Here is a 17,205-nt window from a genome sequence, read left to right on the forward strand (position 1 = left end):
ATTTTTCCCATATGAGCTGTTTCAAAAAGTCAAACTCACAACATTGTAAAATGTTTATACACTCCATTACACTTGCTGTCTAAACACGTCTATAATATATGTCGGCTTCGTTGTCCTTCGGATATTCTCAGCAAAATAATCAACTGGCTCATTTGATTAGTGACAAAAATGAAGTTGGTCAGCCTTATAATTGAACCAATGTTTTCTAGTCCTATTCTTCTTCTACCCTTTTTTATTTATTTCATTTCTTGCGTGAAATCAAAATTAATGTCTATGTTTATGGGACAGATGAAGCAGTCTTGTTTTAACATTAAATAATGATAACTTGTTTTGTTATGTTATGATAAAAGTTTAGCCAGTCCATAGGGGGCAAATATTCGGTTCCAGGATAGAAGCTAGGGTGGCACCTTAGTTCTTGTTAGAAACAGGCTTGTATGGAAGAACTGTTGGAGGAATTTGAATATGTTTTACTTTTTCATTTTGTTTTTTGAAAACTAACTGGCCATTACTAGTCAGACAACACAAAGGTAAGAGCCAATAGGTATGTCAAATTCTCTTGAGCCATGCATTTTTATAATCAGAGGCAGACAGTAGTTGAGACAAATCTAATCCAAAATCACTTGGACACTTTGCTGTGTATTTGTCTCACAACTTGCTTTGCTGGGATTGCTTTGTGATGGTTGAATATACATATATGGGAATTTTCAGTAATTGCAGCTACTGGTCCCCTAGTTATTCTGCAGCAAAGAGCTCTGCATAAGAAAGCAATTGTATGGCATTATCGTCAATTCGGGAATATGTGATGTTAATCTTGGTAGGCCATACCTAAAGTTAAGCTTATTATTTAGGTCCAATGCATAGTGCCATAAATGAGAGATAAAGGACTATAAGACATAAGTATGACACTCTTTCCTTAAACAAAAGAAAAATTCTATTCAAGTCTCTTCTAATTTGTCCACAAATCATTGATTACCAACAACAAAAATCTTGTCCTTACTACGACTCCTCCAATACATTAACAAGGCCCAAGCAATTACTCACATAGGGTAAAATACTTCTTAAGAGTACTTCACAGATGCAAAATTTGAAGGCATAATGAACAATTTTTAAAGAAATAAAAACACGTGAATCTGCTCAATGTATGTATGTAGAAATTGATGGCCAGAATTTTCAAACACTAACCAAAATACAAGCAGTGCAGACAATTGGTAGCAACAAATGGTTCAACAATTTGTATTCTGCTGGTTCAGTGCCTCAATATGACTGTAGCAGGTTCATTGAAAAATGTCTCTGTGGCCTTGGGATTCTTTATTGACTACATAAAGCAGAAGTATAATTTGGTTTTGGAAATTATTATTCTATAAAAAAAAATTCTAGAAGTTCTGCAAAGGCTGGCTTATCATGTGGGAGGCTGTAATAACAATTAGTACTACTAGAAACGATTTTAATCATTTAAAAACTATGTCATCAAAGAAAAGAAAAATGTGTGATTTGAAATGGTTAAACGCCCGAGTTATAATATTGATGGGAAGTTTGAGAAGCAAATTTCATAAAGAGATCTTTTAGATGATCATAATGGGCATTTGAAATAGAAGGAGACATAATCCACTTGCTCTTGAAAAATTGAAGATGCCTCTGCATTATACTAAAAACCAGCATTTCCACGTCTAATCCCACAGCAGACAACTAATTGACAAGAAAGAGCAGTTGTTAGAATTCATAATTTCATTATACTTAACCATCTTTGCTAGGTATAATTGAACTAGTTTGTTAATGGGAGATATTTGATTAAAATAATGAAGATGAAACTGTAGAAATAGTTGTAACCACTCTGGAGTTAAGCTTAGTTTGCAGAATTTGGTCTGTGTCAAAGTTCCCACCAAAACTATTATTATTGAGAAGAGTTTGAGGTTGTTCCTTAGGAAGATATTTTGCTTAGTTAAGTAATTAGGAAATTGGCATGAGTATTAGTAGTAGAAAGTATGATCGTGGCCAGCGAGTTTCCACCTTGATTTGTTGGATAACTGAAACTAGTAATGTTGAGAAAAGTTTGAATCTAAGAAGACGATATTAACCCATTAAGCGTGATTGGAAACACAGGCACATGCAAAACTTCATGTGTTTTAGTTAACAGCAACTTAGTTATCTTTAGTCTTGTCAAAGCAAGAAGCGATGATGATAATGATGATGATGATGACAGAAACATGAGTGTCTCATTGTTGACGTTGCTTTCCATTTATGGAAGATTAAGATCCAACTAATAATGATTATTAAGTTAAGTTGAGTAATGAGAGGGATTAGTTTATTAAGTATGAAATAAAGAATAAGATAAGAGAAGGGCCATCAATTATGAAAAGGGTTTGTCTGGTTGAAATGTTCCTTTGTACCCCATTGTTGCATAATTACATTTTTCACTTTTGCTTTGTAGTGGGAAATGATAGTCAACTTTATTGCTACATTAACATGATTGCTTGTGATTTTGGGAGAGAGCTTATGCCTTCATTTGAACTATTTGAGATTCTAATAGGCATTAGGTGTGGGACTTGAGTCTTCTCAATCAGAACTTGTGTGTGGAACTTGGGGAATACTCCACACAATTTTATTACAAGGGTCTAATCAAATTCACTAGTGCCAGACATTACACACACCAATATCTATTTCGATCATTCTTACTTTTCCCTCTCTCTCTACGTACCAATCTACCATTTCATTTTTATATACTCCTCCTTCTCTTCTACTTCACATACATACAATGTATTTTCATTTTAAATAATAACAATAACAATATCTTCACAATACAATATACTTAACATTTTTTAAGTAAACTACTAACTTACCTATACTAGTTAAATCATAATCTTATTGGAAATGTAAGAGCGAGTCCAAGTCCCACATTTGATAAAAATGAGAAAGTAAAGCACTATATAAAGACGAAAGACCCATTAATTCATTGCTTTAAGGTTTTGGGTAAATGGTGGTGTCAATTCCTCCTTGATAGACCCAACTGTGTATGATTTTAACAGCAAATATAATAGTTCTTAATTTTAAAATTTAAGTAATTGTCTTCTTATTGCTTAAAAAATAATTATACACATTCATAAGTAATAATAATCTCAATTTTTTATCTATGTAACATATTATTAGAAAATTAATAATTCATTTTAGTATATGTTATTTCAAATAATATGATTTTTTATCGGTAATTCAATAATAATAATGATAGACTTAATTTGTTTAATCTTAGAAATCGAAGAATCAGGCTTACAATTGTATTAAATAATATATAAAAATTAGTTTTTGAAATAACAATTAAAAAATAAAATTCCTGTAAATATTTTTATTTTTCTTTCCTTTTATACTACTACAAGAAACTGAGATCGTTAGCTTTTGTATTGTTATTGATGGTTCCCACATGACTGTGTCTAGATTTCATTCTGGTCGGTAGGGAAAAAAAAAAGTCATTCTACATGAACATCAGAATAAAATAAGGTAACATCAATCAACATAAAGAGTACCCAAATACTTTATAAATAGTTTTCTTTTTTGTTTTTTGTTTTTTAAAAACAATAAGGCAAAATGATTGCTTAAGAGAATTAAGTCCTAGCCAAAGAGATTCATAATTCAATTATTTGGATAGCAAAGACTATAGATGAAAAAATTAGGTAAAAAAATAAATTAATGCGTTATAAGTTATAGCTATTCTATGCCTAAATTAAAAATACAAATTTTAAAAGATCTTTTAGAAGAATTTTATATATAAATTAAGTTGAACTTATAAACTTTTTTCAAATTAAAGTCTTTAAAAGAAAACTCGTTTGAATAGTTATTAAATGTGAAAGTTTATTAAAACTCTTTAATCACTTAGCTTGATTAAGATTGACAATTAGTCTTTAAGGTGACGTGGCTTCACTTACTTTTTAGTTACATTCCTTACATTTAGTTGCACCTCCATATTTTCTTGCGACTCCGTATATCGAAATGACAATTTTATTCTTAATGAAAAAATATATTTCAAATTATATAATTTAAAATATATTTTTTTAATTTAAAATTATACTCCGTAATTTAAAATGTAACTTTTATCCAACACATTAATCCCTCAATTAGAAGAGAGAGATGGTAAGAGAGCATGCACGGATCAAAGCATCTCGAACGAAACTTTTACATTTTTAATAATATAATCCAAAATATATGATAAAATTTATATTTGAAATTCAGAACATGAAATTTATATTCTAAATTGTACAATTTAAAATATAAACATATAATTTATTCAAAACTTAGATTGTAAAGTGAATAATTTACTCCTAAGCACATGATAGACATTTTACAAATTATGGGGTGCAGGAAATAATTCCATTTAATGGATTAGAAGAAAAATTTATAGTCCAAATATCCATGTTTGTTGTATGCAACCACTAGTTTTACTTCTACACTTCCTTTTTATGCCCGTGCATACATTTCCATCTCTTCCTCCCTCTTTCATATTAACCATATTGTTGGACGCTCTTGCAAAATGACCCATTTGGTAGGTTATTAGCATTTTCTTCTTACATCCTATTAAATTTCTTCTTGCACCTCATTATTTTGGATTTTATTTTCCAAAAACACACAAATGCTGTATTAGATGAGATAATTTAATTCATTTATTTGAAGAATTTAAACTTTTTTACATTAAAATGATTTGTTTGAATAAAATAATTAGAAAAAAAATTCAAATTTAAAATATATTAAAAATTATTTTAAATGAATAAAATAGAATAATTTGAATACCCTTAAAAGTATAAAAAAAATTAAAATTTTACTCATTTTTACTCCACTCGTAAAAATTGATTCGAGTAAATTCAGGTTAAAGACTCAATTGAGTCAATCTAGATTAAAGGTTCAATTAATTTAGCTTAGACCCAAAAATTAATAAATTAATTTAAATTGAAATGGAATTAATTTGACCCAAGTTAAAGTTGTGATTGTTTGATTGTTTCACTTCACAAATTTATGATAATTTTCTTATCACATAATTTACTTTATCTACATTGAACTTATTCGATTTACACATTAAATTAAAGAGTCTCAAAACTTGAGCATAGCAATAAAATAATTTATTTTTTCCAATGCCCTAACCTTTGTTACCACACTGTCCAAAGAACACGTCTTATTTTAAAGTATGCAGGGCCCTACTTTCTTGGTTGCTCTATCATGCTAATATCGGTTAGACCCAATAATAACTGTGATGAGCAAACCTAAAACTCTGTAGAATTTAGGCTATTACATCGTATCCCTACTCTCTATCATTCCGGAACACAAGAAAAGGGAGAGGATTGTTTGACAACATACTTATAGCTAATGAGGTGGTGGAAAAGATAAAGCAAAAAAAAAAAAAAAGTAGGGGCAATATAGGAAAGATAGATTACGAGAAGGTATATATTTCGATAAGTTGATATTTTCTTTATTATATGATGTAGTGGTTAGATTTTTGTACGTAGTGAATAAGTTGGATTAAGGAGTATTGTCGGTCTTTATTTCAATTTTGGTAAATGGTAGTTTGACAGGTAGTTTCTAAGTTTTAAGACTATATAATACTGTTTTGAAAGGGTACAATGAGATTCCATTAGGTGTTTTGTAGTACTGTTTAATGTATGTATTTTTTTCTATATATGGGTTGTAGCACCCTTAGTATTCTACTACTTTATATATATAATTGCTGATAAAAGATACAATATTACAATCTTGTGTTGACATTTGGCATGTTAGTGTTTTGTTGCATCTTGTGAGTTCACATGTGGCACTGGATCCTTTAAGTTACAGGCTGAAACCGAACCAACATTTTCCGTGAGTGCTGTTCCACAGGCATTTAGTCCTAAAGTTGATGGTTCCATAAAGGATTCCCCTGGAAATGAAAATATGGGAGCATGTGGCATTGGCATGGGGTGACCCTGACCAAGAACCCCAAACACTTGACCATTTGGCATTCCATGTAAAGCAGTGGAACCAGATGCATGTGCAATGGGAAGTTTTGCTCCTTGCATTTGGGGCACATGAGCCATTGGAAATCCAGAAGTCTCATCATTACCATCAATCATGCCCATGCCACAACCCACTCTTAACCTCATTTGCATGCCAACACCTATTGGAGGAAAAGGACCCATATGTCGTGCGTGCATGTGTTGTATTCCCGGAGGTAACATCATAGCAGGCATGTATAAACCAGTTCCCATTGACATTACCTATGTAAAAACATACGAAACAATCGAAACTTTCAATGAATCATACATGATTTCATCAATTAAAATTCAAAGGATAGATGGAAAACAGGGTACTTGAAGTTGGAGTTGAAGTGTTTTGAGATACTCTATCGCCTCATCCAACATCGAAGCTTTATCCGCCTAATACACATGGAATCAGAAAAATCATGATAAACAAGTAATCGAGTATAAAAATAGAACTTATTCAAATTTTTTATGTTTAAAACAAATCATCAAAAGGTTTTCTATAAGTGAAAAGGCTTAGTTACTTCAACGATGTGCAACAAATCATCAATATTAACACAAAGCCACTATTTTAAGACAAAATGATCCAGTTGAAATCGTTGTGGAAATATCAAGATACATAAGATATATGTCTTAAAATAGTGGCTTTGTCTTAAAATTCGCTTTGATAAAAACATTGTCCATTCCATCAAATAAAATAATGACACATCCAACTAAAGCTTAAATCCATGGTGATAGATAATCAACATACTATAGTGTCAAAAAGCTTTCCTATGTGTACCAAGCAAAAATGAGAAAGTTAAGTTCAACCTTATTGCAATTTGGTACTAGTTCTTGTAATGCACGCATCTTCTCATTGATCCTGTCTCTTCTTCTCTGCATAAACAAGTCCCAAAATTTTATTATCATATACATCAGAAACAATATAATTAACAAACACTTAATAAGGAACATTGATAAAAATTTAATTAACTCAACACAAACTGTAAATAGTCTTGCACACCCTTTCAGATAGATTATGCACTTCAGCTGAACGGTGTCTCTTGGCTCCAATTTGTGGTGCAGGAACCTCCTTTTCTACACCAACTGATTCTTCCTCAACATCCTTAAATGAAACAAAAGTTAATATAGTGGAACACCATAAAACAAATAAGAAAGCAATACTAACATATCAGACAGCGTAATTCTAAGAAACTAACTTCACTTTGGCTCTCAAAGTCGTCGGTGTCTACACTTTTTCTCTTCAAATTTTGATTTGGATCCTTAGAACACCTCTCTGCACCATTGCCGGAGCAAACAGAAGAGGAGACTACAGCTGGCTGTTCGTTTTTTTCAACAGCTTCCTTTCCTTTGTTAACACTTTCTCCAACGACTAGGTTTGAAGTGTCATCAATCCTGCAGACATCTTTGCAAGAAGGATCACACTTTGTAGAAACGGCACCATCCTGCTCAAGAGGTTTTGGCTCCGTAACCTGATGACTTTGTGTGACTGCTTTTTTTGGACACTCTCCGAATAATTCAACTTTTGATGATTCAGCAGGATTTGTCGCAACAGTTGCAGCAGCACCTTTTATCTTTATTCCCACACTTGCTGATCTTGATGCCAAACCAATGTTCTCAAGGTTAGCTTTGACAATAGCAACAGGCTTTGCAAAGTGGGAAAAATTCATCATGGTGGAACTATTGCCACACGCAACCGAGCCTTGCTTCTCCATCTTTAAGCCAGAAAAACCACTTGAGGGAGATGGAACATTATTTGTATTATTTTCAGCTATATCTACTATCTTGGATCTAACAGATGCAAATGGAGTGTTTTTATGAGTGTCCCTAAATACCTTACTACAACTATTTCTTCTGTCTAACAAAGAAAAACCATTTGATGCTGACGGCTCATTCATGGTGACCCCAGATAGTTCATTGAAAAAATCAGAACTATATCCATGTTGCAAAGAGTCATCCATTCCATAATTCAACCATGGCATCACCATGTCTTCAGCTTCTTCTTCCTCACTAAAATACACTTCACCCGAAGGGACCACCCTTGTGATTTCATTCAATTCAGCTCCTAAACTGCCACACTTCCCCATCCTTGTGATGGTAGTATTATTATCCTTAGCATATCCTCCTAGAGGAGTGTGAGATGGTAAGCAATGAGATGGCAAAGTTTTACAATTTGGGCTCTTTCGAGCTCTAAATGATTGACCCTGCATTGAAATCTGGCCCTTTTCCCAAACCAGCTCAAACAAATCGTTTTTGGATCTGCCACAAAGGTAGGGTTAAAACAAACGAGGAAGCAAGTCACGGAAACACAACAAAGATAAAATAAAATGGGATTAACAAAAACATGATATTGAACTTACGCATAAGATTGATCAGCTGCACAAGTGTTGTTATTCATCTCTTTTGGAATCAAGTCTCCTTAATTCACACCGTAAAACTCATGCAGAGGCATGATGAACTGATGTAATGAAGCACTCTTATAATAAACTTAGCCATTATTGTTGTTGCATCCGACAAAAGCACAGTGTTAACTGTGAAGTGCGAACCACCTTTCAGAGCCCACACACGGAATCCTGACGCTAGCCCCACCACACACACTGTTTGATTCGAACATAGAAGGGGAAAGATAAGAAAGTAACAGTAATAAATAATTATTTGCGGAACATAAAATCTTTCTTTTGCGTGAGGAAGTTGCAGATGAAAGCATTGAGAACCGAAGACACATGTCGCACAACATGTAACATGTACCACCAGACACAGAAAAAGGAATAGATTCTGGATTTTCCTTTTGGTATGTGATATGTTTTACTCTCTTCAAAATTTATATTACCATATAATAACTACGTAATTTTTTATTTTTTATTTTAATTTAATATTTTATTGAGATTTTAAATGGACAGAAGAAAAATTGTTTTCTCAATGTAATTTTTTTTTTCCTTTCTTTTTAACCAAGGGATTCCAGTGGTTCAGGTTGTGTGGGACCCTGAATTTTGTGCAATCAATCTCAAACAAAATCCAACGGTTACCTTCAAGTAACACTCACGACTGACACACTCAGATCAGACGGCTACCTTGGTTGCCGGAAGCTGTATGTGATTGATGATCACTAAGCAAGAACATATAATACGACCATATGAATAGTTTTTTTTTTATTTCTTATTTTAACATGTATTATGATTTTTTGACTATTAATAGAAATAATGTTAAGGAAGTAATATAAAGTATATTTTTTTGATAAGATAACAAAAAATATAATTATATTGTGGAACTGTTAATTTTTTTAATGGATAAATAATTTATATTAATTTTTTTCCTTTATTGTTAAGACAAGATATTAACTGGTCTAAAATATAATTAAAAATAAAAAATATATGGTTATAGATTTAATAGTTTAAAGAATGGAAATTAAGGAAAAACTAAAGTAATTGAGTTGTTGGTCGTGATTGTTGCTTGAATGGAATAAAACGAAAAGAACGATTGATGGTGAGTCACGTTGTCCCTTCATTCTTGACTCCAACAAACATAGTTGCAGCAATCACGCCTCTTCCCATTTTTACATTTTTTTTCTTATAAAGTTACAAACACAACCTAATATTCTTGATTCGCCTAGTAAATTAATGGTGACATCTGTATGGTGGTTTCATTCATCTATTTGCTACTTTATCACTGTATATATTCTTTGAAGGGTACGTGGTTGATGCCTAATTAAAATATTTATATATTGTAAATATTCACACACAAAAAATGTTTTCTTTTTAATTTTGTAAACATGAGAATACTTGTCTCTTGAATTAAGGTATTTAAATTTTGAAAGAATTATAAATGTTAAACTTTATTATATTTTATATTTTGAGGTGGGGAGTTAAAAAAGGTATCTGGAGAAAACAGAGAAAGCGGTTTAGTAGTGCTAGTGGTCCATCGCATAATCTGTGGAGCACATGCCATGTCAGGAGATGAGATGAGATGTTAGACACCAAATTTTTTTACATGGTAATATGGCGATTTAAAAAAATGTCTCTTTTTAACGAATTAAATTTTAGTTCAAAAAGTGCAAGTATACCATGGTAATATTATATTTTTTTTTTAGTTTTCATATATTGTTTATTTTTTTACTGTGTTTATGTGTACTGTTGATGTTCTGTAAAACATGGATCGTCATGACTTTTTATATATTTATTTGTATATGCTGGGAGAAAATTTTTATTTTTATTTTTTTTACTAAAATTACTTTAGGCTCAATACTTTCCTTGGTCCTCGTATTTGTGTAAAAATATCAGTTCGGTCCTCAAGTTTTGAACGTTCTCAATTGGGTCATAATTTTTATAAAAATGCACACATTTTACCCCAACCGTTAACTGATCTCAAACGGCGTTAAGTTTAGCTGTGGTATGCTGACGTGTTGGCTTAATCCCTTCTTGGTCGTCGTATTTGTGTGAAAATTTCAGTTCAGTCCTCAAGTTTTGAACTGTCTCGATTGGGTCATAATTTTTTAAAAATGCACACATTTTACCTCAATCGCTACTTGATCTCAAACGGCGTTAAGTTTAGCTGAAGTGGTAGCTAGAGGACATGCTAACGTGTATTATTTAATTATATGAATTATTTTTTAAAATAAGCAGTGTTTCACGTGGCACAATGCCTATTATTTAGTTTATTTGAATTGTGGTAGCTAGAGGACATGTTGACATGTATTATTTAATTATATGAATTATTTTTAAAATATCAGTGTTTCACAGATTATCTCGTCAGCTCAAAAAATAAAGTCACCGGAAAATTTGCCTATAGGTTCATCACCAGCCTTTAAGTTATTTATTCCACTGGCAGCAGAAGATAACTGTTGCATAGTGAAATCAGTTAGCGATTGGGGTAAATTTTTACAAAAATTATGACCCAATTGAGACAGTTCAAAACTTGAAGACCGAACTGAAATTTTCACACAAATACGAGGACCAAGAAGGGATTAAGCCAACACGTCAGCATACCACGTCACCTAAACTTAACGCCATTTGAGATCAGTTAACGGTTGGGGTAAAATGTGTGTATTTTTACAAAAATTATGACCCAATTGAGACAATTCAAAAATTGAGGATCTAACTGAATTTTTCACATACGAGAACCAAGGGAGGTATTAAGCCTTTATTTTAAAATTAAAAAAATATACTTTAAAATCGGATAATTTAACCAAATACATGTATTGGCCATTTAATTTATGGACGGAAAAGGCCCTCGTGTATCATAACACTTTATGTGGAACAAAAATAGGTTTTATGTACATTTTGATTGCAAAAACACGTTAAACAACTTCATACTGAAGTATTTTAGGAATAGTTGTCTTAAGCGTGAACCATAGCAAATTATTGTCATCTTAATTCCTTCACACTTAGACAGAAAAACGGTATCTACCAATATTATTGTTGTGATAATTTTTCGATTTCTTCTTCAATTTCTGCACTCCAACTGTGTTATTCCTATTAAGGTCTCAAATGCAAAGGTGGATCTTTATTCTGATATATACTTGTGAACACTTTCACAAATAAGCAAAAGCATCTTGTTGCAATGTGTTTCAAATATTATTAAGAATGAATTTTAAATTTAACTTAATTTCAGTTGATGAAATTTTATTTTTAATTGATGTGAAATTTTTAAGGATATGTATTTTTTTTGGGTTAAGAAGTCGAGAACAAGTGTTTACTACGTCACTTGTGTTTTGAGGATATGAATGTTTGCTTTTATCATTATTAGTTTTTTGATGTTTAAAACTTTTATTTATAATTTTAGAATGGATTTCGAGCACCGTTGACTCGTCTATAGTTGACAGTTTGGTGATTATAAATTTTATAAAGTTCAAAATTTTAATTAGTATATATTTCAGTTCATTGTTGCCTAAGTATTAGAAAATTGTATTGGGTTTTGAACTCTAAATCTTTTATTTGTGGGATTTTTTAAATAAGTTGAGAACTGGGAGTTTAAACTTTGTACAATTTGAGAATATAAATAGGTTAGGTATTTTTATTAAATTTATACAGAAAGTTAATATACACAAGAAACTAAAAAAAGTATTGGTGTAGCACATGTTAAGAAAAATAAATCAGTCCTCGATCGGATTGTATAAACTGATTAAGCATGTATAAATCAATCTTAGTTTTTTCTTGTTCTTATGTAGTCATGACTCGTGTTCATTTTGTTGCATGTGCTTCAAATTCAATCACCAATAATCCCTACAAGAGCACGATCCATTTGTGAATCGATGAAACCTATTGATATCTCTCACAATAATTTCTCTCTGAAAAATCTCTGAAGCAAACTTCATAACAGTATGACAATCACCACAGGTCCTCAAATTCTTCTTTATCCTTACCGGAGATCCAGGTGGGAGGACTAGAAGTCCAAATGCAAGAGCTAATTTCTCACTGTGACACCACAAACTCTGCTCTTCAGAACCTTCCACGCTGTTAGTTGCAAACTGAGTGTCAGCCACATACCCTCTCCTCTTCATCAATTCCTTCAACTTCTGCAACATTTCATAAATCTCTCGTGTCCTTGAATGAGACTTATCATTCACATTGAACACAAAGGTTCTGTTCTTAACATCAATCCAGCTACACCCAGTCTCTTTCCTCACCCCATTGATCCCCATCAATCTTCTGACTTCATCAGCTTCATCCAACATCCCATGCCGAGTATAGATATTCGCTAGCAGCACGTAGTTTCCTGGATTATCTGGTTCCAACTTGAAAAGCCTCTCTGCAACCTCTCTTCCCATTTCAACATTGCCATGCTTTCCGCATGCCCCAAGAAAAGCCCCCCAAACGGACGAGTCAGGCTCGATCGGCATCAATTCAATGAACCTCCATGCTTCCTCCAAACGACCAACGCGACCAAGCAAGTCAACCATGCAAGCATAATGCTCAAGCCCTGGTTCAATGTTATGAACATTAGCCATGGAATTGAAGTACTTAAAACCATCATCAACCTTCCCTGTATGGCTGCAAGCCGACAACACGGAAACAAAAGTTATGTATTCTGGCGCAATCCCCTCCTTGAGCATCTCTTCAAACAATTCGATTGCCTCATTTGCGCAACCATGTTGATGGCAAACTGTTATCATAGCAGTCCAACAAACCACATTGCAATCCTTAGTTTCTCCAAAAACACAGTAGGCATCAAACAGACTTCCACACTTTCCATACATGGTTACCAAAGAACTCGAAACACGGGCATTTTTCACATGCCCGGTTTTTAATACATGACAATGGATCAAGCTGCCTTGTGCCAGTGCAGCAATACTTGCAGAAGCGTGAAGGAGAGATGAGTATGAAGCCTCGTCCGGTTCCACGCCTTCCCTTATCATAGCCTGGAAAAAGGTGCAAGCTTGTTCGAAGTTTTGGCTATGAACACATCCCATGATCATTACATTCCACGTCACAACATCTCTGTCTCCACCACCACAGAACAGCTTAGTTGCATCCTCAAACAAACCGCATTTGCAATACATGTCTACCAGCGAGTTCTTCACGTAAACCAACCCCACCAAACCACGCTTAACAATGCTCCCATGAACTTGTTTCCCAAACCCAAGCTCAACCAACCCAGCACAAGCACTCAACACGCTGGAGAAACTAACTTGGTCGGGGTCAAGTGAAAGAACCTCTCTAAAAAACCCAATGGCACGACAGTACATTTTGTTTTTAACAAACCCCACAATCATGGAGTTCCAGGAAACGAGATTTCTGTGGGGCATTTGGTCGAACACATTCTCCGCGAAGGACATGGAGCCACATGAGGCGTACATGTGGAGCAAAGCGGTGGCAACAAAAGTGTCGGTGTAGAAGGCGTGTTTGAGAAGCAAGGCGTGGATTTGTTGGCCCTGTGAAAGGAGCGTGGCGTGAGCGCAGGCGGGTAAGATGGCTGAGAAGGTGAACTGATTGGGGTATATGCCGGTGGTTCGCATCAGGTTGAAAGAAGTGAGGGCTTGGAAGGGTTTGTTGAAATGGGAGAGTTGGGTTATGAGTGTGGTCCACGTGACCACGCTGGATGAGGCGCCAGGGGTTGTGCCGAACAAGAGGACCGCGTGCTTGATGGAACCGCATTTTGCGTAAACCACGAGGAGGCTGTTGATGTTGCCGAGGGAAGTCTGATTGGTCGTTACGATTTGCGAGTGGATTTGCGTCGCGTGTTTAAGGTTCTTCAGATTTGCGGCCTTGTCCAGGTGAAGTTTGATGTCGGGAACTGAGGAGAATCGGTGCAATTTTGGAACACCATTTTGGTTGCCGCTGCTTCTTATCAGCAAAGCAAGTTTCATAATAATCATCACTCATAGAACGTTACTCACTTTTGTTTTGCGAAGCTAACGATACCCAAATGAAATGAAAACATTGGGCCAGGCCTTCAAAATAAAACTACTGTTAAATAAATTTCTTCCTGCACCCCGTCTTCGAAAATATCAAAACTACCCATGTGATAATAGTTTTAGGAAGTGGGAATCTTTGTTGTGTTTTGGTAATGGTGTATCTGTGGTGGTTGTAGGCGGTTGCTAGTTTATATAAAAAGAGTGATTGTCTTTATTTATCATGAATACAATGTGCTTTATTTAAGATTTAGATATGTATTTTTAGTAAATCGCCTTTTGCTTTATATAAATATCAATATAGTAATTTATTTTCTCATTTGACATATTTTTTTCCTCAGTATAATATCAATATTTTTTACCAATAATTTAAAAAAAAAAAAAAAAAACTTTCAGTTCACTCGCTAACTTTAACTATGACAGTGTGGTCCTCCTAACTTTCGATATGTAAATATTTGTTTATCACTTCATTCATACATGTCTAACTCATAATATCTCTGAATGAGTTATATAAAGATATGTTTATTAATTTGAATTAAATTTAGAAAAATAATAATATTTTTTAACACAAGAAACTATTTTGCAAAAGCTAGGAAGCTCACTGTTATAAACCTTATATATATATATATATATATATATATATATATATATATATATATATATATATATATATATATTTATTGAGTGTAGTGATAACAGTGCAAAACAATTTTACAATATATAAAAAGAAGGGTTAAATATGTTTTTAGTCCCTATACTTTGGGGCGATTTTGGTTTTAGTCAATTTTCAAATTATGGTATTAGTCCTTTAATTTTAGAAAACTCTGGTTTTAGTCTTTTTTACCAATTTTTTTTAATATTATTTGTTGTTTCAAACACGTTTCATTATAGCATTTAGATTTTTTACACTGTTTGACACATTTTTGCTTCAATGTTAACTAAGAAACGTGCTTGAAACAACAAATAAAATTAAAAAAAATTGGTAAAAAAGACTAAAACCAGAGTTTTCTAAAGTTGAAAGAATAAATTGTACCATAGTTTAAAAATGGACTAAAACCAAAATTATCTCAAGATATTGAGACTAAAAACATATTTAACCCTAAAAAGAATTATATGCCAGTCTTACCGTTTAAAATAACTATTATAAAAAATCATTGTTAAGTGATAAAGTAAAATCATTTTATATTAATGAGCATATAGTTTGTTTTTTCTTATGGAAAATGACATTTTAACACTATTTTTTGACACCATTTTGACACTGCACACGTGTCAAAATATAATTGGACGATTTCAAATTAAAAAAGTTGAGGCAGGGGTATATTTGAAAGAGAAAAACCAAAATTTATTTTTTTAATTTGAAATTGTTCAATCACATTTTGACACATGTGCAGTATTAAAATTGTGTCATCAAAATATCATTTTCCTTTTCTTATTATGAATGATCACAAATAATTTTTGAAGTTTAAATTTCTGGGTTATAGCTTTGAAATATTCCACTATCTTTATTGGAAAAAAAAAATCAAGTGATAAAAACATTATTTAATATATTTTTCTTAGAACAATAAATGCATCTAATAAATAACGTAATAAATAACGTGTATAAGCATTTATTATATAATAACTAGTGAGAAAACGCGTAATAATTAACATAGGTGAGTAAAGAAATTGCATGTAATGCGAAATGGTGAAAATAAAGTGGAGTTGTTAAAACGTGTTTCCTGTAGTATAAATAACATCAGCACCTACACCATGGAAGTCGTGGTCATCATCCTTGTAAAAGAAAAAGGAAGCAAAAAAAGAAAATGGCCGATGGCAGCACAGCTACCTGCGTCGATATCCTCATCGCCATCATCCTCCCTCCTCTTGGAGTTTTTCTCAAGTATGCCTGCAAGGTATATGCACTCTCTATTTTTCTCTTTTCTTCTTTCTATTTGTTTTTTGCTTCTTCTTTTAATACCTAATTTTATTGCTTTCTGCTCTGCAAATTCCATATACAGTTAGAGTTCTGGATCTGTTTGCTGCTCACCATTCTCGGCTACATTCCTGGAATTATCTATGCTGTCTATGCCATCACCAAGTGAAACTCATCATATTCATCATCCACCTTTTCTAAGTAACCTTTTCCCTCTTCTTCCTCCATTTTTCGTATGACTATCTGTAAAACTATGCAGTACTCTGCCATGCATATACCAGATGAGCTCAACTCTCTGTTTCTAAATTATTATTTTTATGTATTCTTTTTTACTCCTGAGAGCGATTTAACCAACCAAGAAATGAAATTCACGTTTTAATAGAACGCGTGGAAAAAAAAAACAAAAAAAAACAAACTCATGAACAGGATGATTAACCATTTCTGAAATAGGTTATTTGAGATGGAATTTGAAGGTGTTTTCTGGAAGAATAATTGTGGTTAGGTAGTAGCGTAGCGCTTACTTTGCTTTGCCTTGATTACATTTTGTTTTGTTTTTGGTGATGGAGGTGGTCCTTCTTCTACTCAGCAGTTGAAATAGATGGTTTTTTGTGGGCAGGTTGACAGTGATTGAGTTTCAGAGGAGCGTCATCGTTTGATCTTATGTGGACTCACGTGATGCTTTCGTTTTCTGTTTATCAGTGTCAATATTCCGTTTTATTGTTGTGTTTTTTTATTACTGTTATTTCCTTATGTGGAACCAAATGTGGACATTGTGTCCTTTATTTTTAACGCATGCTTATCAAATTGAATTCCTAATACTTATCTTCTTCTGCCCTTTTTCGTATATATTAATGTATTCTCTAAATTTTCTTCGTATTTAAAAGAAACGTGTTAGATTGAAGTGGTTGATAATGTTTTGAAAAAGACAAAGTACAAAGTATTTTAAAATACATATCACG

The 17,205-nt window shown here is 33.0% G+C and overlaps 3 protein-coding genes across 3 annotated transcripts; 1 reads left to right on the plus strand and 2 right to left on the minus strand.

The window, feature by feature from the left end:
* Positions 1–5,487: 5,487 nt before the first annotated feature.
* Positions 5,488–8,587, minus strand: LOC106756809 (transcription factor PIF3). Its single transcript, XM_014639402.2, has 6 exons — positions 8,348–8,587; positions 7,187–8,246; positions 6,991–7,092; positions 6,798–6,863; positions 6,318–6,383; positions 5,488–6,224 (listed from the first exon to the last, which is right to left on the minus strand). The coding sequence occupies exons 1-6, from the start codon at positions 8,383–8,385 to the stop codon at positions 5,748–5,750; spliced, it is 1,809 nt and encodes a 602-aa protein (XP_014494888.1). The 5' UTR covers positions 8,386–8,587; the 3' UTR covers positions 5,488–5,747.
* Positions 8,588–12,159: 3,572 nt separating this feature from the next.
* LOC106756990 (pentatricopeptide repeat-containing protein At3g24000, mitochondrial-like) lies at positions 12,160–14,389 on the minus strand. The gene has a single exon (XM_014639578.2). The coding sequence runs from the start codon at positions 14,296–14,298 to the stop codon at positions 12,193–12,195; it is 2,106 nt and encodes a 701-aa protein (XP_014495064.2). The 5' UTR covers positions 14,299–14,389; the 3' UTR covers positions 12,160–12,192.
* A 1,683-nt stretch (positions 14,390–16,072) lies between these two features.
* LOC106757363 (hydrophobic protein RCI2A) lies at positions 16,073–17,068 on the plus strand. The gene is made up of 3 exons (XM_014640018.2): positions 16,073–16,226; positions 16,332–16,447; positions 16,863–17,068. The coding sequence occupies exons 1-2, from the start codon at positions 16,137–16,139 to the stop codon at positions 16,413–16,415; spliced, it is 174 nt and encodes a 57-aa protein (XP_014495504.1). The 5' UTR covers positions 16,073–16,136; the 3' UTR covers positions 16,416–16,447; positions 16,863–17,068.
* The last annotated feature ends 137 nt before the right edge of the window (positions 17,069–17,205 follow it).

This window comes from Vigna radiata, chromosome 3, assembly GCF_000741045.1.
Source record: "Vigna radiata var. radiata cultivar VC1973A chromosome 3, Vradiata_ver6, whole genome shotgun sequence".
Lineage (NCBI taxonomy): Eukaryota > Viridiplantae > Streptophyta > Magnoliopsida > Fabales > Fabaceae > Vigna > Vigna radiata.